The 22,171-nt window shown below is 36.4% G+C and overlaps 2 protein-coding genes across 6 annotated transcripts in view; both read left to right on the top strand.

Annotated features, from left to right (window-relative positions):
• Nucleotides 1–15,646, top strand: part of NMNAT3 (nicotinamide nucleotide adenylyltransferase 3) — a 44,801-nt gene extending 29,155 nt beyond the window's left edge. For 2 of the 3 annotated variants that reach the window (XM_074912737.1, XM_074912736.1), the window contains exon 6: nt 289–1,515. In XM_074912737.1, coding sequence (XP_074768838.1) covers nt 289–698 — 410 coding nt within the window. In that variant the 3' untranslated portion in view covers nt 699–1,515. Of the gene's footprint in view, nt 1–288; nt 2,327–14,994; nt 15,097–15,571 lie in introns of those variants that run through there. The other variant, XR_012634098.1, reaches the window with a different exon arrangement.
• Nucleotides 2,211–18,616, top strand: RBP1 (retinol binding protein 1). Of its 3 annotated transcripts, none has more exons than XM_074912739.1 (5): nt 2,211–2,326; nt 2,941–3,119; nt 14,995–15,096; nt 15,579–15,645; nt 18,346–18,616. In XM_074912739.1, coding segments are annotated over exons 1-5 (423 nt in total). In that variant the 5' UTR covers nt 2,211–2,253; the 3' UTR covers nt 18,348–18,616. The 3 variants fall into 3 exon arrangements, with proteins under 3 accessions (XP_074768840.1, XP_074768839.1, XP_074768841.1); XM_074912738.1 differs by having other exon boundaries at nt 15,572–15,645; XM_074912740.1 differs by lacking the exon at nt 15,579–15,645 and having other exon boundaries at nt 18,346–18,613.
• The last annotated feature ends 3,555 nt before the right edge of the window (nt 18,617–22,171 follow it).

Raw genomic sequence — 22,171 nt, 5'->3', positions numbered from 1 at the left:
GAGTAGAGGAATAATGTTCCTTTAACATTGTACAGATAATATTTGGTATGCTGTGAGTGGACATGAAGTAGGTGATAAAGTAATTGTGACCAGACATATAAAATCCAAGTTGAATTTTTCCTGCAACCTTTTGAAAGTAAAGTGGAGTAAAGCTAAATTATTTTATAAAAGAAAAAAAAAAAACACAAAAAAACAACAAAAATTGATGAGTTAAAACCAATTTTAAGTATAAACTTCCTAGAAAATTGAGCAAGTATAGAAATGTCTCCCTTCCTTTTGTCTTTCCAGTTCTACCAGAATTAAAGCTGCTCTGTGGGGCTGATTTTCTACAGACATTTAAGACACCCAATCTCTGGAAGGAAGAACACATCAAAGAAATAGTGGAAAAGTTTGGTTTGGTCTGTATTAGCCGTGCTGGCTCTGATCCTGCTCAGTACATCAATGAATCAGACCTTTTAACTAAATTTCAGCACAATATCTTTCTGGTGAAAGAATGGATTCAGAATGAAATCAGTGCAACACAGATACGCTATGCCTTGTGCAGAGGATTAAGCGTAAAATATCTCATACCAGATTCTGTTATATCCTACATTGCACAGCATAATATCTACACAGAAGAGAGTGAGCGGAAGAATGAAGGTGATTTGCTTCAGCCTCTTAAGTTGCATAACAGAACAGTAAACCCACTAAATGACTGATGTCTGTAGTGTGTGAAGTGGAAGGACCCGGCATTTTTCCATGTAAAGTTCTTAAAGTTGTTTCTTGTTAATGAGGAGAACATCATCAATCCAGAATTTCCGGAATTCATGTGGTGTTTTAAATTCATGGGTTTGTGTGTGTTAATGCTTAAACAAATCAGGATGCTCAGCTACATAGCTTAAAATATATAAAGAATAGCTTCCTTGTGAAAATAAAAGATCTAACAATAAATATTAATCTCCAGTAATACTTAAGAGTCAAACACAGTACTTTCCTGAATTGTAATTCTGTAATCCTACAGACAGTTTTAGCATGAAGATGCCTTACTATTCTGAAGCAGCAAAATAAAATGAACCATAACTTTTTTAATATGCATGTATATCTTTAAATATATATTACTGCTAAACTTTGACTTTTTAGGGGCTTGAATAACTTTTTTGTGTTTTGGCAGTTTGAACAAGAGATGGAAATAAACCTTTCTTTCATGCAAGCACTTAAAACTGCATGCACCGTTCATGTCACTTTTAAGCCTCCAGATTCACAAATGACAGACAGTCCTCATCCCCAGAGTTAAAGTGGGTTTCTTTGCTTCTCTGATGCAGTCTTTTATAAGAGTAAGTAATTGCTATAGCCCTGGAGTAGATAGCATATCCAAGAGGAACTTTAGCTGTACCATTTGAAGATACACAGTGGAAAATAAAATACATAAGAGGCTGTCTTGGTATTTGAGCCCTAATGTTAGCCAGAAAAAGCCATTCTCTTATGTTGCCTATTCTGCAGATTCAGTCTATCTCATTTTTGACAGAAGACACCTTCAGAGAATATTGAATCTCTCTGAAGTACTACTTCTGTGTTTCAATATTGCTTAAATTCACTGTAAGCATACATTCAATAGTGATGTAGCATTTATCAATATACAGAATTAACTACTGCTTCTTAATACAAGTTTCCACTTTACTGGCCCTTTTCGAGCCCTCATTTAGCCAAACAGCTTCCACTCTAGTTCTCTAGAATTAAGGAGCTTGTGGAACGAGTTAAAGTCATGCCAGACACAAACCGCTTTCACTAAAAGGGTCTGTATGATCATTTTATGAAAAGAAGGTGTCATAAAGTAGCTGGAACATATGCAAGGAAGAAGGATTCACCTCAAAAAGCATACAAGATAAGCACTTGTATAGCTTTGGCTAATATCCTAAACTAAAGTTATTTAAAATGGTTTTTGTGAGTGACATGAAAAATGAAGAGTAATATGGTTAAAATGGATCTCCGGATAATCAGTACCCTTCCAGAAGTTTTATGGAAGGTGAATGTTTCATTCTGTTTAAATCAAGTCATCCTGCTGTCATTAGAAGTCTCAGAGGTTCAGCCTTGTGGAGGGATTTAAAGGCAACACTTCAAGAATAATCGGATTAGGACTTGCATAGCTACATGGTCTAAAAAAGAGATAAAAGAAACTAGAGTTCAAACTCACCACAAAGAAGGGCAGTGAGCTGTGTGGTGCAGAATCAACACACTGTTCCGAGACTTTGATTTTGACAATTACCTAAAGTAGAGATGCCTGCAGATTTCAATGGTTACTGGAAAATGGTCAGCAATGATAATTTTGAGGAGTATCTGAAAGCTCTGGGTAAGGTTCCCTTCATGTTTCTTTAATAAATAATCAATAAATGCAACCTGTCATAATCTTTACACAAATTATTTTTTTTTGTACAGTCAAATCTTTTCTGTGAGAAATATTTTCTTCAGGAATGCACTCTAAGAATTGCCTTATGCAAAATTGTTTTGTCTTAAGCAGCCTCTACTCTTTACAGTCTTGAAGTTTACATTAACAGAGATTAAACTACATAGCTTAGAGAGGTGAGTGGCAGACTTCAAACTTTAAAATAAAACCATAATTTGAGAAACAGTAAAATTTTTTTGTGCATAATAAGGAGATAATAATGTATCTAATGTAATTTTGTGTGTTTGCAATTGATATAAAGTGAAAGTATTTCGATATAAATATCAAAGGCCTTATTAAATGTCAAATACAAATGGTATTTTTTAGGATTCCATATAATCATAAAATCAAAACATTAACTTATTAAAGTTAAAATAATTATGTTATGGAGTTTTCCTGATGTGAAAGCTGGCCAGAAAGATCTGGACATTTATTTTTGTTCATTTTAGGTCTCCCAAGAGCTACAAGCTTCTTTTTGCAGTAGATTTTTCTAGATTAAAATAATTCTTTTTCTTTTTCAGATGTAAATGTTGCTGTAAGAAAAATAGCAAACTTGCTAAAACCTGACAAAGAAATCCTTCAGAATGGGGATCATATGATCATTAAAACGCTAAGCACTTTTAGAAACTACATCATGGAATTTGATGTAGGAAAGGAGTTTGAGGAGGATTTAGCTGGGGTGGATGATCGCAAATGCATGGTAAGAATTAGAACTGTAACAATGGACAAAAAAAAAAAGGAGTAATCTGAGGCCATTCACAGACCACATCTGTTAACCATTTTGTGTGTCTATTCCTAAAATTATTTCTGTCCTTCCCAGTTTCCAAGAAGTGCACACAGTTTTTAGCATGTGTTTACATTAAAGGAATGCTAATTTTAATCAGGAGCACAGTACAGTTTTATCAATGAATGAATAGTAACTTCAGTGAAACGTTACTCAATTATATTGGGATATTTGTTGGTCAAAAAGACATTTAGGTTCAGACTTTCAGAATCTCTTCACTGAGTAATGTTTCCCAGTAAAGGAAATCCATTGATTGCAGGGTCAGGCACTATTCCCCATGTATTAGAATGGCTAAGTGCTTAGAATTTGCAGCTTTTCTTTCTTGTGCTTGTTCCTGTGCTCTTTCCTTCCTGGGTGTATTCATTAGAGCAGATGCATTAATTAGCCTACTGGAACAAATCTTACAGCAGTCAATAAGCAAACACTTAGGACTCTGCCTTATGAGCTCTTTTTGCTTGCCAGAGAGACAATATTTTCTAACTTATGGCTGAAAAATACCAATTAACAGGGGAAAAACTTGAGAATACAAAGTTCTTTCCTGTTAGTTTGAAAGCATGACACCTGCAATATCCCACAATGAAGAAGTTGTTACGCAAAATAAAATTATCTTGGGAGCGACTGTAAAGGAGAAATTAATAGGCCATTTAAGTAGTGCCATTTAAACTGATACTGTTCTCTTACACTAGGATATGCAGAATTGCTTTTGCTGGGGTGATGGCAGGAAAGGGAAGGATCATGAAGATGAGAAAAAAAGAATGGCAAACTAGTGAGTGCCTCATCTAATCCTTCTGTACCCCTTGATAGAGAGTGTAGAAGCATGATAGAGTGCAGAATGCAGAATTCATGGAAGCAATGTGTATTTGTGTATAGGAAAGTGCCCCAATGTCATAATGCATTTTTGACTGCTGGAAGGCTTTTAGTCAAGATGGTGAGATCCAGGTCCACTGAACAGTAATGAGCCCAAAACAAGACTTTAGACTTAGGTGGCTAAATCACTGTCAAAGATAGCAGCGTTCAAAACATCTGCTCAAGTGCTGTTCTCAGTGTTTGAGTCGGTGAAGTACTAGTTTGTGTGTATACAGAACTGTCTCCATCTAAGCTTTATCTGTACTTAGACATTATTAAACTCCATCTAAAAGAGAACTAAAACATTCTCTACATGGCAGAAATAAGTAATTGTGCCCTGAGGCTGTCTAGCATGTTCCTGCAATGAGTTCAGACAACCACTGCGCTAAAAAAATCAAATTCAGAAGACCTGGAAATGTGGCCCTTGCATAGTCCTGCATTTGAAATGCTGAATAGATTTAACACACAACTTCTAATTAACAGACAAATACTCTAAATACTTTATCGTCTGTAACAGGCCAAAATTCTCAATGCTATTTTGCTAAATTGAGTGATAGGGAAGAATTCATATTGTTGAACCGGAAAGAAGAAATTAGAGAAAGATTATTCTAGTCAACAGCTATTTGGTTTGGAGTGGAACCTAGTTCACCCTACTTCCAAGGGTTGCTTAAACATTTTATCTATTGGCTGTTTAGTGCAAAATGCTCACTCAGCATTGGAAGCAGAAAGTACCAGTATCATTTTGCCTTTTCCAAAAGAACCCAAGGAGTAGTCACTAACCCTGACTGTTAGTTTAGTTAAGAATCACTTGGGCACGTAACTCCACAAAAACTTTCAGAAATCTTCCATGTCCCTTTATGGCCTCCAACAACAGATACCAACTGCAGCTGTACAGTTGGTCACTGATCACTGGTTCTCTATTTGCCTGTATCAATGTATCATACTTTATAGTTTAATTTTCTTATTAAAGATTTCTTTTTGACTTGAGACCTCAGTTTTCCCAAAGGCAAAACAGTACAAGAAGCTGTCATTCTGAAGGCACTGCAGCCCAAACCTGATAACCACATCAGGCAACACTTGCAGTTGTTAAGCAGCAAAATAACTCCAATGGTCCCAATGGTCCAGAAAGACTCTTGTCAGAGAAGGGTCATGGAGTGATAGAAGAGATACTGGACCACTCCCTGAGTGGTGTTATGAAAAAAAAGCTATCATGAAAGCAAAGATTGGATATCATTCTTGGTGTTTCCTTTTCTCATCTATAGCTTGTGAGACTGCATGCCATAAATGGCTTAATCGTTAATAGTCAACCTGTCTAATGAGAGACAATGTGAATCAATTATCATTATTTATATTGTGGACTGAGCAGACCACTGGGCAAGTTTTATCCAAGTAGCTCAATGTATCAGAAGTACAAAGTAACATGGATAAGACAAATTACACATTAAACATTAATCTGTACAGCAGAGCAATCATCAGGAGACTAGCAAGCATAACCTTAGAAATAAGTCATCCAATAGGTATAGATCACTTTTTTCTTTTAATGAAGAATATATCATCTAAATAGAGTTAACATATCAGTAAAAATAATATTAGAACAGTGAATAGGTTAGATGTTGTGTATAATTCACTGAAATTCTGCTCACCTTTCAGTTCCAAAACACGTCTTTGAGTCAGTCAGGGTAGAGTGTAACTACAGTAATCCCAAATAGATACTGTCTGAGATGAGTAAAGGCTAAAAAGTTTTGCTGGTACTTATTTTAGAAGTTGAAGGTTTGACAGTAGGAATTGATACTCCTGTGATAGGCTAGGCCCCCTCCTTCATTTCAGTTAGGATTTTTTTCATTTTTATGCTTGGTCACTCCTGGAAACCTATCTGAACTTTCTGGAACAGTGAGTTAATTGAGCTGGATAAAACTTAGCAGTCTGTTCAAAATGGTCACTTTCTTGTATGCAACACACTTTTAGGTGATTCTGTTTTCTTAAGGGATATAGGTAACAGCAGTTCATAAAATCAGTTCCTTTAAGGCTTTGTTTCTGTTGGGAAGTGAAAATTTGCTACTTTGAAATCTCAAGAAACTCAAAAGCCCTGCTAGTTTAGTTAAAGATGCAATTTCTCTGTTGTGTAAAACCAAAGATTAGGACAGCTGACAACACGGGAGAGATCACTAATCACAGCGCAAGGCACTTCCAAGAAGACAGTTGATACTCAATGCATTCTAAGCATTGCTGAAACCATGTATGAAGCAATCTGCAGCACAGCCTGGTCTCTTAAGAAATGCAGACAAGACATCTGCATTCACTTAGTTCCCATAATGCTGTTGTGCTTCTCCTGGAGCATTTCCCCAGAGATTTTATCTCCTAGATAATAGCTAAATAAGAGCTTCTCTATTTGTTTGTTAATTTTGTGAAAGATGTGTTTCTGCAAGTTTAATCATACTTAATATTTAGGGCTGTTAAAAACCCTAAATGGCAGCGTGAACTACAAAGGTAAAACGAAAGCTAACGTATTCAGGAGCATCTTTTATTCTTTGCAAATGTTACAAGGTGCACATTTGATGGTATAGAAAGACATCCCTTAAAAAAGGCACTATTAAATTATTTCTTATACGATGTGAAGTTTGAATTGGACCATGTGATAAAGTTCCTACTACTTTGAAGAGTTTGTTCATGGTTTTAATTGGTGACATCTATCAGATGTATAGTGTACAAGATAGAAATTTAAAGTTAAATGGATAACTATGACTTTGGTATTTCCTGAACTGAGTATTTGATCCTGATATCTTCATTCTCAGTGAAGCTTCAGCCTCATTACGAACTTTCCTCAGTTTTAAAGATAAATTCTATAACCTCTAGTTGAGATTAATTTAATGAACATCTCAGGTATTCCCCTAAGTATAAAACCTTGTTTCATGCAAATAAACTTTACTGTGGAAAAAAATTTACTGTGCACAAAAGAGGCAAGACCTGATTGAAAAGCATCTCCAAAAGTATGTCTCATTCATCACCAGATAATTTTGCCTACCTTTTCACCATCAGTAATAAACAGCGAAGCCAAGGATACATCTGCAATGAAAAATATGTACCAGTAAGCATGAGAACAGGCAGAATCTAAGCAGAAAAGTTAGCCTTATGTACCTTCACAGTGTATTTGCTTAGTACATCAGTCAAAAGTTTGTAAAAAAGTTAAATGAAAAAAATTAAAGGCTGAAATGCAGGCAGAAGTTTCACGTTTCAAGTCTTTGCACCCAGTGAATCAAAGCAGATTGATAATGGGATAGCTCTGATGCAAAAAATACTTCCCTAGAATTTTTACTTTTCTAATAATTTTTCTGCTAAAGTCAGAGAGTTTTTGCATTGTAATTTTTATCTGCTGCTCAAGCATTTGAATGAGACTGAATTGCTTTAGCTCACACTCTCTAGAATGAATCTCTTTTGACAGAGACTAAGGGCAAGTGATCTATTTAAAAAAAATCAAGGAAGATTCTATGTGCTAAATATAGAACAGCAGAATTTCTTGTATAACTGAAAACAGCATTAGTTGTATTAGAACTGAATATTTGGCTAAGCGAGTGAAGGATGCTTCAGTAATTCAGAGCCTTGTTGTGCTCTTTGGCCTAGTAATTTCCTTCTTACATTGAAGGTAAGGAAATGACAATGACCAGGGACTGGTAAACAGATAAAACAGCAAGAATTTGAAACTGAAGTGGGAAATTGTACATATTAACCATTTAGTTAACCAAACCAGAATACAGGCAGAATATAACCATGGATTAAGTTATCAAATGGGTGTTTAGGGTTCTATCATTGGAAGCCTTGCTGAGGTGGGTTAGGGTGAGGGGGATTTGGGAGTTGTAGAATTCACTCATCAGATCTATCATACATCTTATCATATGAAGTATCTTCCTGAAAATATATAGTCATTTAAGGTTTACGACAGCCACATAAGGTGCATAGGCACCTGACCAAGCCTGTCACACAAACCACTGCTAGTTACATGTGCCATATCCTAGTGAAAGGAGGTAAATTGTTTAAAATTGATCATGGCTCTGTTTTAAATAAAAAAACATGTCTAATGTGAAACTGATTTCTCTCTAGTTTTGTATTCAGGAAAAATGCAGTAAGTATAGTTGTTCTGGACATAATTTGATTTATACTGCTGCAAGGTCAGAATAAAGCCCTGTTATAAAATCACATGGTTCATGAAGCTTATTTAACTATTTAGGCAGGGTTCCTCTCTTCCACAAATGGAATTCACAGCTGTTAATCTAGTTTAGAGTAGGTACTGGAATAAAGACTTTGCTACCAGAAGAACAACCAACAAACAACATTCCAATACTTGGAATTTCAGTAGGGATCCCCCACAGGATGAGAAGATTCAATATCAATTGCCTGTCTAGTAAGACACAAGATCAGCAGTATGTCTTTACTTGATCCCTCTAATTTAACTATTTTGTTTCTTTACCTCTTCAAATGCTGTCCTTTTCTTTTTGGCTTGGAAGTATTTTCTCATATACTTTGTTGGAACAAGTTTTATTCTAGAATGACTGTTGCTGGGAGGTGTGTGTTTGCATTGCCTGTACGTATGTAGTAATCTTTTCTCAAATCTAGTGCCCTCTCTTTTTGCAGTACTGTGAATTCCCCAGGTCCTCATTGGAATAATCTCTGACTTTTGAGGGGGGGGTTAACTGAAAGGAGGTAGTCTTCATGTGGTTTTCTGTTGCTACTTTTGACCTTATACAAACTGCTGTCCACGAGTGAGAAAAAGCAGTCCTCCAGTCAACCCCTCTGAGGCTCCAGAGAACAGAGGTCCACTCTTGGGTCTGTCTCAGCCTCTCTAAAACTCTGGTTCATTCAGTCTCTGTGTCTCAGTAAAGAGGAAGTTTCCTTTTTTCTGCCTTGTTTCACACTGCATGCTCTTTTGGCATTACTGCTTATTACATGTAAGTGATACGCTCAGCACATTTGCAGAGTGATATCAAATGAGATCTCTAGAATCTTTTGCCATATAATTTAAGATGTCATTAACTTCAAATTTTGCAGTGCTGGATTCACATCTAAAACCCGAGACTAATCAGAAGCTTTGAGCTAGTTAGTCACAAAACCAATGCTAACATACTGAAGCTTTGTAGTGGAGGCTTAGCATTTCAGCTTTTTGTGAATCCTAAAAAGCTCAGAGATTTATGAATGCAGAAAGTGCAATCATAAACAATCAGCTATAAACCTGAGAACCAGACTTGCCAAATCCAATTTTAAATGACAAATCATTACTGTTATGTACAATTGCATCTTGCTAAAATTACACAGAGGATAAATCAATTATACACATTAATTTAAACAGTAAGTGTCAGAATCAATTCTCATCCTTGCACAAAGTGACTTGGATGTGCTGTTTTGTACTTTTTTTCTGGCATAGGATATACACAAGTCTTTCTATTTTTGTATTATTTGTATACAATTTTATTTCAGTAAGAAAAAAAAAATCCACCATTCCTAAGAAATAAAACAGTATGCACTATCAGAAATATTGATGCTCCTCCTCCTCCCACATATTGTCACCTGCATAGCCTGGAGCTTTGACACATTTACTTTCCTACTCCCTGGAGCATGTCTCTAGTCATTGCTTTCCTTCATTGCTCTTATGAGCAAGCATTCAAAATACGGAATTTGAACATTTAAGATCTGATCCTATCTGACAGCAGCTTACCCTTTGATCTAAAATTTGTCAATTCAGTCCTAAGCTCCTTTGGTAGCAATGGAGATGCTGACAATCACAGAAGCAAAATAGTGCTTCCAGAAGTGTCTCATCTTTTGACTACAGTGAACTTCTGTAAGCTTATCAGTCAGGTACAGAATGCCCGCATTATAACCAGCTTGTCTTTCAATAACAATCTGAGCAAGTCTGTAATGTCATGAATATGTTTCAGAGTCCTGTAACTATAGATGCCTATTATGAGACATCACATCTGCAGCCCCACAAGCAGCTGAGAAATTAATTGTATTGTACTACCAACCATTTCCTATGAGTTAACTTTGGGAGTTTGTTGCTGCATGGCTGAAAACAGGAATGACGATATGGGAAGTTAGATTTATACGTGCTTCTACAGGGTTAACTAAAATCAGTAAGGGAAGGAAAGGTTGGTATAGACTTTATCATTCAACTTAGCTACAGGATGGCTAAATATGTATAGCCTTTGTCCAGCAACAGTATCTTGAGATAAAAGTCCAAGAATCCTACCACTAATTTTTCTTTGGGGTTTCTTGCTGTTTTCTCAGTAGTTTATCTGTCTGTCATCAACCTGCCAGATGCCAGTTTGATGAGATGAAAGGAGTTAGAGGATGGAGAGATGGCAAACTCTGAACATGGTTGTAGCCCTCCTGTTAGCAGTGTGCAGCATGCCTCCTACACAGAAGGTCATAGGTAGTGACTACAACATTACACAATGCCCTTTCACAGTTACATTAGATTTTGTCAGTGATACCAACATTCATTTATTCCATTAACACCTCATTTGATGAAAATTTCCCCTGCAGACTGCTTACCAGAGATTTTTTATTTCACTTTGATGCTTAGTACAGATGAAAATGCTTTATCTTGAGAAGCTGTTAAATACCTTGCTGGATATATTACCGTGTTTAACCAAAAATTCTAGGATATTTTCTTCAGTGTTATTTGTAAACACAATAGAGGACACATCTCAAATTGGGTTCTCCTGTGTCATCTGACCAAAACAATTACTTTCCATTGTTTAATCCTTCTTAAATCATAATTACAGTTGTAAAATGACTGGTCATTCTCATAAGCAGAGAATTACTGGGCTGAGATGGAGCACAGTGTGTGTCATGCAGTTTAGAGCATTGCAGTCTTTTGCTGCACCATAATATAGAGACAACACTCTGATGGGAAGTAGAAGAAAAATAGAACTGTGTTTCTCCTACAGATGAGAAATCAATACCACATTTTTGATGAAAGATGGTAGCTGCAGTTCATATTTGTAAATGCAATGCATCAATAATCTATGCAGCATTAACAAAAAATGTTCATGCACTACTTTAAAAAAAATGTTATTTTCTTTCATTCACCTGTCAAATACATTATGTATCTTCAACTGCAGAGCATATGACACAAGCAAACACTCTAGGAAGAGTCAACATTGGAATAAGAAACATTGTGCAAAGTCAGCATGAAATGTTTTTGCATTTAGACATCACTGGGAAATGCAAAGTTCTCTGATAAAATAGTTTGACAACAGCTTCAGTAAATTACAAAAGTCAGTATCTCTGGCTGTGTGTCAGTATGACTTGTCACTAGAAGGTGAAAGTAGTATCTGTTGTAATTCTGCAATACTTCACTGCTGTTATTGCTACTAGATAAAATGCCAATACATAGTCATTTAATAAATCTACCTTGTCTCATAACTGAAAACAGTACTTTAATTATCATTTCTTCTAGCTTTAATTTTCAGGAAGATGGTGTTGCTATGCACATGTATTTAAATCTTCGTAACACAGAGATTAAATCACTAACAAAAGTATGTGAATGGCCAAGTAATAAAAGGAAAATATCTAAGTACACCAAAAAAGTGTAAGACTACAGAAATCACATCATACAACTAAAGAAAGTTTGAACATTTTTGTGTTCTCAGGCTTCAAAGACTTCTTCACCTCCCAGAGGAGCTCCATTCTGTATTTATTACACCTCAAGAACAAAGAGTATATAATCCAAAAGATGTGCAATATTGGTGGTTAGAATTTTTGAGAAAAGTTGAATTGAGGCAAGACTCACTCTTATTTATCTCACTTCATTAACTTTTCATGTGCTTTTTCAGTATTTTTAATCACACTATTGACTAATCACATTAATCTGTTTTCTATTGAAGTTTCCTACAGAATTATATGCATTTGATCTAAGAAGTATTTGTCTTAGGTTTAAGTATGATCATGTAAGTAAGCAAAGCTTAAGCTTCCTTATGATGTTGTGTACTATGTAGTTGAAAGGAAGAAATGAAGTCTTTTATTTATCCTACAAGTAGTACAAGATGCTCAAAAAGGCAGAAGTCCAGTTTTAGAGAAATAGTACGTTTTCATTTAGTTCATTCTGTTACCATCAGGAGACTGCTGCTTTCCAGTGTCCTCAAAGTTTATTGCTTCTCTTGCTTGTGGAGGAAGATGAAGAACAGGAACTGTCTGCCCGGGGATGCAGTGCTCCCCAAACCCTGGCAAAGATTTTCAGTCATTGCAGACAGGAGACAGTAGCTCTGTCTCTGTAATTGGACAAACCTTAGGTCATGCTATAATCAAAATAGTCAAAACCACACATGGTTAATGATAAAAGCCTACTTTTCTAAGAAAAGTTACTTTACATAAAAAGTAAAGCATTTCTTTATCTATTCGCAACACTCACTGCTTATATAACAGCCATGGCAACTCCAACCTCAGCTAATACTCAATGTGTATCTCAATAGAGATATTTGGAATAGAAGAGCTTACTTCAATCTGAGTTAAAAGAGAAGTTTCTATCCTCTGTATTAGTTGTGCCTTTTACTATATGAGACGTTACAGTTTGACATAAAGAAAAGATAAAAATGCTACCGATTAATCTTACTCTCATGAAGCGGTTGATCCTGCTAACAAAGAAGAGGACATTATGTTCTCCTGCAATATATTCTGTGCTTTATAACCTTCATAGCAAAATAGCTACATACAAAAATCAGTAACTGTATGGTTTACTCATATCCTTTCAGTATTTATATTTCTCAAAGGGAAGGCAGAGGATAATAACCGAGAATATTGGCTGATAAAACAGTTTGGTTAATGGTATGTGGTACTATACTCTTTTTGGTTATTACCAAATTGCCAGAAGTAGTATCTAATCTTGACTGGAAAAACAAGAAAGGCTGAGAAAAAAATGTGTTGCTTTCTAAGATGAAACTATTTCAATCACCCTTAGAGGCTGACAAAGATAATGTTTCCTTGTGCTGCTACAAACATTCTCAGTTGCCCCCAAGTGAAACTAGTGAATATTATCAAGACTAGTAACTTTCATAACTGACATTGAACATTAGTAGTACTAATAAAGTTGGACCTTACGTGGTATATTGCCTTTGAATTCACATATAAACCCACAAAATTTAACTATTAAGCTAGTCTAATGATTAAACTATGCTGAGCTAATACTCAGTGGAGAAAAATAAGTGCGGTTACTAAGCAAAATGGCTTCATTCCACAGTATCCCTCCTATCTACAAGTCATCAGTAGTAATAATGTTCATTTTCTAATATATTCATTTTTTAGAATAATCAGAAATTCTTAGATTTGTTAACATTTAAATTAAACTTTTTCCACCTTTACTAGTATTATTTGTTATCGTCTGTCTCCAGCTGAATGTCTGCAGATTAAAAACAGATATGGAAGAGGATTTAAACTATGATGACCACAATTACTATGGCTTTACCCAAATGTGTTGTTCCTTCCTGCATTAGCCCTTTATACATTAAAAGGATATGGCTTTTTTTAAATGTGATCTACTGCTTGGTTTATGTACATAATTTTAAAAGAGGGAACAGAAGAATTTGTGAATGCATTTTCCAAATTGGAGAGATTTTTAGCAAGGACACATGAGTTTCTCTTTCAGAGACCCCATATGGTGAAAACAGACTATATGGGATCAGTAACAATGCCTTGCCCAGGATTAGCTATGCTGGCACTCTTTCTAGTGACTCATTTTCCATGCTTGTTTAGTCTAAAGCTTCCCAGGGGTGGAGACTGCTGGCTGTACTCATTTAAAGATAGTGGCTATCATGGTTATCATTTAAGAATTAATTGTTTGTGACATACACAAATTAAATAAATAGGGCTGCGTAGTTCTTGAATGTTGAACTGCTTTTAGTTCCCAGAATGACAAATGTAGGCTGATTTCTTTTCTTAGAAACTACACAAGATGGATGCAGTAAGTTTTCCTTTAATGATAGATCAGAATTCATCTTCTCTCCACATTTAACAACTCATACCGTCAGTGGCTGAAGACTTTTACAAGGTAGACAGTAATCCCATATTTAGTCCTCAGATTCATTTCAAACAAGCTGATTTAAAAGACATATGCTAATATTGATGTTAAAGTATCCTCGTGGAGCACAAATTGTCACTGCTCTTCTGCTTCCCTCATTAAATATTTTACAGAATATTGCTTCTCTTTATGTTAGGGAGACGTGAAAGGTAAACTGTCAGTAAAGGCTAACCACAGTGACAAGCTGTAGGATGCACCCTCATACATTTAAGTAGTTTTATGAATCAGGTTCTGCTGAACTACTGAGGACAGCACCAATATTCACAAAAGATCACTGCAACACCTTACTCTTATTCTGCTGGTCCTGGCTCAAGTAGTTCTCCAGCTACAGTTACACAAAGTGGGATGCTGGCAAAGTTACCAATTTGCTGATACTTCAAAACCACTCTGCTCGATGACAGAAGCTAGATTAAGACATGGGGAAAAACAGCTCAGGATTTAAAAGCTTTGTTCATCCATAGATGCCAGTAGATGGGTACTTTTTTCAGGTAGAGCAGCTGAGGAATCCTTCCATAGTGGAAAAACAAACTGAATCTGGAGTTTTCAGCTCCCTTTACAAATACGGTGTTAGGCCGCACATCCATTCTGCTGCTGTGTTTGTCCACAGGGAGAGAGGAGTGCACTCTTGCACAATTATTTTTAGGATATTTTTTTTTGCATTTAAACAGCTTTATCTCATCCTTTTAAGTTTTGACAGGCAGTTGGGCAGCAACTTTCTATTTAAGCTCATTTCTTTTGTAATTATCCTGTTACAACACTACAATTATTCCTCTTATGAGACACACTAATCATTTATTATATTAGAGAGAAGTTTTGCTTTAAGAAAACTAATCATAATATCAGAGAATACTACAGTAACACTGAACATGTCTGTTTTGTTAGACCACTGTATCTTGGGATGGAGATAAGCTTCTTTGTGTGCAGAATGGAGAAAAAGAAGGTCGTGGTTGGACTCAGTGGATTGAAGGAGATGAAATGCACCTGGTAAGATCATGTAACAGGTTTTAAGTGCCACTCTATTAAAATGGTTAGATGTAATTCAGCAGGCTGTGTGCTGTGTTATCTTGGCTCACTGTGACATAATTATGTATCGGTGTGGCATTTGACTTTTTTCTAAAGCAACAATTTCATTTGGAGCCATTATGCTTTTATGTCCCTTACAAAGACTGCCTGATTTCAAAGCAGTACTCTTTCTGTGTTAGCTATCTGTCCAGACATACCAATTTGAAATGTTTACACTGTGGAAGACATTTAACAGTGTCCTTCATACAGTCTGTGAAATACACAGAATGGGAGCTAGTGAAATTATGCATCCAACAATAAGCCATAAGGGGAAAATACACCATTGTTCTTTTAAAATAATTACAGGCCAGACTGCATTATAGCCTAGAGAATTAAAAGAGCAATTAAGTTTTTGAAATGTCATGTTCTTTCAGATCATCATTTTTATCTTTCTAAGTTAACAGGACCTGAAAGAAGATGCCTATTCTTTCCTCATGTATCTCTTTATAGCATCCTCACTCTCTCATCAATGTGAGTAAAAGGCAGTCTTTCTGCTGAGATAATAAAATCCAACCTCCATTTCTGTTCACTGTTCAGTTCTATTAGCATTCAACAGTCTAAACTGATGTTCTCTAAATATTCAAATCAGTAGCAGAGTGATGAAATCTTTGCAAAAGGACCCCAAATCCCTTATTACTAAACAAAATTTTCAGGAAATACTGGAAGTCCCAAAAACCAGTTCAGGAAAGGAATGTATATGACAGATCTTACCATCTGGACTACATACTTGATATAACGCAGGCAGGGAGAAAGTTACTGTGTAAGTGATCACTTTATAGCTGAGGTCGTGGGCTCACTGAAGGTAGGGGGAAGCAATAAAAAGGAAACTCCAGGATTTGCTGTGTATACGTATTCACTCTATCTATACACAGACACACTACAGTATTTGCACACTATCTCCCAGCTTCACAACAGTTGGTGCCACCACACCAATCATCAGCCCTCTCAGATTCTATGCTAGCAAACAGGTCGCAATTAGCCATAGATTGTCTGGCCTAGAAGTTCAACTTACACCTTGCTGCACTCATCTGCACATATATGAAGCAATAGCACTAGTTACCCTTAGATTTCTCTGTATTGGCATCATGGTTTCGGTCCCTTGCCAGCTCCGCAGTCATTCTCTCTTCCCATGTCCTGTCTGCAACACCAATTTATTCACCCCCAAATTCTGCTATCCTTACTCTGGTTCATGCTCTAGCCATACAACCTAGCCATGGACCTCTAGGCCAGACCACTTTCTATACTTGACCCTGTCAAGAGTTTGATCTTAGAAGTCATAAATTCAGACTCAGTTGCTCAAACATATGTGTTTAGTGCCACTTTAGGTACCCCAAGGTAACCTGAATGATCTGAGACTGCTTTTTCAGAAGGCTGCAAAGAGTTCTGTATCATACCTGCCAGCTCATGCAGGCATCCATGCACTGATTGGCACTTGTACAATTTATCTCAATCTGTCTCTCATGTACACAACAGTCAGTACAAAATTACTTCATGCAAAGGAAGTAATGAAGTATTTCAGAGGCCAGTCCACAATATTTCAATTTTATCACTCTTCATGTTTCATGAACTTCAAAAGATGTCCTCTTTATTTCTCTGAATCCTTGTTAATGTAACTCTCTCCATTAAACATACAGTAAGAGAGTCCCATTTAGTATCTTATTTTTGACCAGCTGAGATTACTGGGCCCTGTACTCTTGAGAGTCCTTTGATTCAATGGGAAGTTACCTCTAAAAAATTGATACTTCGATAGCTTTATGATCCTATTGAACTTTACACAATGAACCAAGTGTTAATTTAATTCTTTCCACAGTTCTGTAGAGAGTAGTACCACATCCTTTAGTAGTTTATCGCCTCCTATTTTTTCCATTTCATTCTGTGTTCTGTACTTCATAGTTCTTTTTCCTCCTTAGATTCTGTTTTATGTGAGTGACTTATTTGACCATTCTCCATTTCCTTTTGAGTTTTATTGTCCTTTTCTATTGTATTGATTGCTTCTGCTCTGTAGTTTTTGTCACTGTCAGCAGATCTCTTAGCCCTTATTGCACAGTCCTGCGTCTGGGTTACCTATACAGAAGTGAACAAAATACATCCTAACTAAAATCACTGTATCTGTCTGCTTGTTTCATCAATTCATCATGAAGAACCTTCTCTTACTAGGGACTAGCAACATATGCCAATAACGTTGTTTAGTCAGTGTAAGGTTTTCTAAGTATGTCATTTTATCAAAGTCCCCCATAAGAAAATATGCATAACTTCCCAGGATACTCTGCCTCCTGTTTCCTCAGAATATTCTGACAGCCTTATTAAAACTCTTATCTTGAAATAGAAAATACACCCCATCTTCCAGGTCATACATAACCTTTGTCTTTATGTCGCTTAAGAAGTTCCACCCTTTTTACTTCTTCCACTAAAACCAGTCAGCACCTCCACACATCCCCACACATACTGTGTGCATGTCTCAGGTCTGACTTAAATAGTTTCTGTAATGGAGAAGATTAAACTGCATCTTCAGTGAGATTAGGTAAACAACAGTAGGCCTCACAAATCAGTGCCCAGGATGTAAGCATCATTGCACCTGCTTATGCACCATTCACAGTGATCCAATGACTAGCAAGTAGGGATTTTTGAAAAGCTCTTATGGAATGCAAAGGAACAGCAGACACCATTAGGCATCCAGTGTGGTCAAGTTCAGTCAAAACTCACTGCTGTGCTGTGATTTATAGACCTAGATCAAATCCTTTGTACACAACTACCTGTCCTTTTCTAGCCATGACCATTGTGTTGTTAGAATGGACTACTAGTCATCAACAGATTCAGAACCAGTTATTCACATCCATCCCCAAATAACTTAGGTGTCCAAAACAGAGAATGCCCATTTCAAAAACCTAAGCAGTTGCACATACTGCAAATAGAGAATAATGCACCAGGAACATATTTGGCCCGTTAAGATCTGAGATCCCAAAATAACTTCTCTTACTCCACCTTTCACCAGAAAACAAACTCAGACTAGCTGGATTCTTTAAGGATTAAAAATAGGCTAAAATATGTATAAGCCACACAATCTAATTTGATAGAAACTTGTGGATTCAAATTAAGCTGAACATACACATGAATGTATAATGCATGTGTCTTATGTAAAAGTTGGGGGTTTTAATTATTTTCTCTTCCTAGGAAATAAGAGTGTGTGGAGTCAAGTGTAAGCAGGTCTTCAAGAAGGTACAGTGAGCCTACTGCTGATACAGAAGTGAAGAACAGTAGAATTTTCAGACTTACCGCCAAATCTCCGAATGCTAGTAACGAACATCATCAATGAAGATCACGTTATAACTGTAAAATTAGAATATTTTTAACAACTCATTTTAAAGAAATAACTGCAAATAAAACTTTTTAGAAATGCCAATTAAAGATACTAAACGCTATAAATGTATGTGTACCATAATTCTTGACTATGCCATAATAGCACTGTTTGGTATAAAACAAGATAGTAGAGCTTAAGAACTTGTAAGCTAATTTTTTAACTTACAATGGAAATCACCTTTCCACAGCTTTAGCAAGAGGCCTCCATGTAGTCTTGTTTTAGCTGTTGAATTGTAGTTGTAGAGAAGCGATTGAAAGCTGTAGCATGTGGCTTACACCTAAATCCTGATTTCACTGAAGCCAGTGAGAATTTTACCATCAGCTCCAATGGAGAAGGACTTCACTGAAAGTATTCCACCAAAACTAAAAATCCGATTTCTCAAAATAAATAAACGTATGGATCAGTAGTCTGGGAAAACAGCACTTACGGAAGCGTGGTCAAGGGGCAGTTCTTTTGCTTTAGCCAGTATGTGCCCATTCATTTTGTTTTCTTACTATGGAGAAACTAATAGATCATTGCTAGAAACTGTATATAATTGTACACACAGCACACAGAATATATGACTAGCATTGCTTTGTACAATATCATTTGCAGATTTTTTTAAGACCCATCATAACCCTCATGTAACAAAGCATTGGCCTAGAAGTTTCCCATGCTGATTTAATCACTAGTTACAGTAATAGTAATTTGCAAACCAAATTGTCATATTTTCAGCCTATCAACACACCGGATATGCAATTAGCACCACCACTTCACATCAAGTTCAAAAGGACACAAGGATACAGGGTGCCTGGTTGGATCAGACCTCTACCACGTGGCACAGTGTTACAAGCGTTTCCTGAAACAACGGTTATTATCCATTTTCAGGGAAGTGGGGCAGTTGCTATGGCAGAGTCTGAGTTGTTCTAAAGCGGGAACATACCTTTCCCTACTCTGCTGCAACTCCTGTGCATAGATTTACTTTTGACTTCTTTGGGTACCCTGTGCTGAGACTGAGAGAAATTTTAGACATGTAAATGGGAACAAATGTCTCCATTCTCTACTAACCAGAGATATTTTTTAAATATGCACTATTATTAAGCCTGTTAAGAAAAGCTATCATCCTGATCTAACATGAAGAAATGTAGGTTCAGAAACAGTCATCGTAAACTATAAAGTTAGTAGAGCAGGGATGACAAATTTTCTGAGCCATGGTATTTCAACTGTACTATATATATTGGGAGTGTAGCACCAGATGTGCTGTAATGGACATCTAATTCAATTTTGTAAAATTTTGTTTTTTACTTTACATCAGAAAGTACACAGAAATTATTATCCATGAAGACTTAAGCATCCCTATGTGATAAACAGGTGAAATATACTCCCTCTCCATGTAAATCCTTGTGTTACTATTGCAACAGCTGTGGCTCATACTAGTAAAAATTACAGACATATGTAATGCAATTGTTTACCTTAAATTCCCTTGTAAATTTTTTTCTTGGCAATATGTAATACTCATGCCCAAGGAAGAGTCTAGGAATTATACTTGAACCTAGCAACCAGATACATGCAGAAGCTGTTTTTCCTTCATGTGTTAGCCATCTAGCTGTTTCCAGTACTAAATGGATATCCCTCCTGGCTGATATACAGACCAGCAGTAAATGGTGATCAAGTTTTCTTGTATTTGGAGCGGTGTAGGTCAAATCTGGTTAAAGTTAAATAAGACAGAAAGGGTGTGGAAGAGGGAAAAGAGTAAGAAACCTGTGTGTCTCAGGTTAAAAATACTGCTCTGCTTAAGTGAAATTCCAAATAGCTGTCTACTTAAAATGTTATCTATGACCTTATACAAGGTTGGGGATATCCCAGTTGCCAAATTTCCATGCATCAGTCATTTGTTTTTCTTGAAAGATTACTGGACACAGAAACATCTTTCCTTCAAGTTTCTAAATTATCGATTTCATAACCATGCACACTCTCCAGATATCTCTCCACTCCTCAGCCCCAAGGAAAGAAGAGAACAATGGAAAATAAGGAATTAACTCCAACTTCTCATTTATAACAGATTTTAATTTTTTTCAGACCACCTATGTTTTCCTTCACATGTGAAAATTGAAACTACACAATAAGGAGATGGTTCACACCACTATCCACAGTTAAACTTTGCATAATTCTTTTTAATGTTCAGCACTGACCGAGACCTTTTTTTATAATGTAGTTTTCCTTCAATAGAACTTGGCAGTTCATGACCCTTAATTCACCAGATGTCTTCTAATTTTTGCCTGCAGCTCCCTGCAGTCTTGTGTAACATTCACAAACTCTTCTTGCAGAAGGTTGTAAGTGGATCAATTAACATCTAGCTAAGTAAATCCGATTGTTAAAAGCTATTATTGTAATCAGACAGCTTTCCCCCTTTGGGTCATTTGGTACAAGGGCAAATTTAGCACCACAGTAGTAACTAATGGCTTATCAACCAGAAACAATGTAACTTGTTTCTAATTATGCAGAAGAAGCAAGCTCAGGAAGTACTTCTACAGTTCACACACATAAAATACAGAAACTTCAGAAATATTTAACTTTGAATACGTTCTCTTCAAATCATCTCAATTACTTGTCATTATAATTGTAACCCCTTATCTCTACTGCAGCAACCATTTCCCTTGGAAAAGGAAATTATGTTCGTTCATTGCTTCCATGATGATGCTCTCCAAATAATGCATATAAAATTAGCCATGCTGTTTCCATAAACCTTTAACAACTTGTTATCATAAAATTTAATTTAAAACTTCCTCCATAAAATAGCTGCTTACTGAATGCGTAACATCCAACAATTCCTTGACAAAAATCAGCCTCCCTGACTACTTTCAAAGGTACTTAGTAGCCAAGACCTTCATAGTGAATTCGTATCCAGATTTGCTTACTACTCAGGAATCAAACTTCCTTTTATTGATCTTCCACAGAATTTCAGCTACAGTTTGCCAATACCAACCCTCTATTTCTGCACAACTGCATTAGCTCCAGATAATGGACATTTTTAATTTTTGTAAGGAAAGACCAGTGCTTACAGCAGCAGTGTGAACGGAAAGGCAAAAAGGTGCATTTCACCATTTCTAAAAGTTAAATCCACTCGGCATTATGCTCAATCCAGAAAACTCTAGGTGACAAAAGCTGAGGTGTAAATTAAGGCCAGTGTGTTCCATGAACATGATTGTTCTAGTGCTTCAGTTCGGGCTTTACTTTGGGCTTTTGTGTTCATTTTCTAGCTGGATATGATCTTTTGAAGATGACTGAGGAACTCACTGCCCCGTTTTATAATTCTGTGCCTTTTCAGTGAAGGGCACACATGGAAAGAATGCATACTTGTTGTCTTTATAGCACATGGAGGCATGCTGTGCATAAGAAGTTTCAGCTTTATGGAAGAAATAAAAGAGATAACCATGTTTAGCAAGCATGGTGCCACAGAGCAAAACAGCCTGAAAGTTCAGGATGGCCAAACTTACTGTGAAAACAGAAGCAGCAATGTATAATACAGCTATGAGCAACCTGCTTAGCTTTGCTGAAGGTACAGAGAGTTAAACATGAGGGATAAACCAAACTTAATCTACCTGAGGTATGTAACAGTACTATAGCTACAAGCTCATCCAAAATTTCTCAGATATTCAC

Source organism: Athene noctua, chromosome 8 (genome assembly GCF_965140245.1).
Source record: "Athene noctua chromosome 8, bAthNoc1.hap1.1, whole genome shotgun sequence".
NCBI lineage: Eukaryota > Metazoa > Chordata > Aves > Strigiformes > Strigidae > Athene > Athene noctua.
The sequence above is the reverse complement of the archived record's forward strand: the minus strand, read 5'-3'. Positions and strand labels throughout refer to the sequence as shown.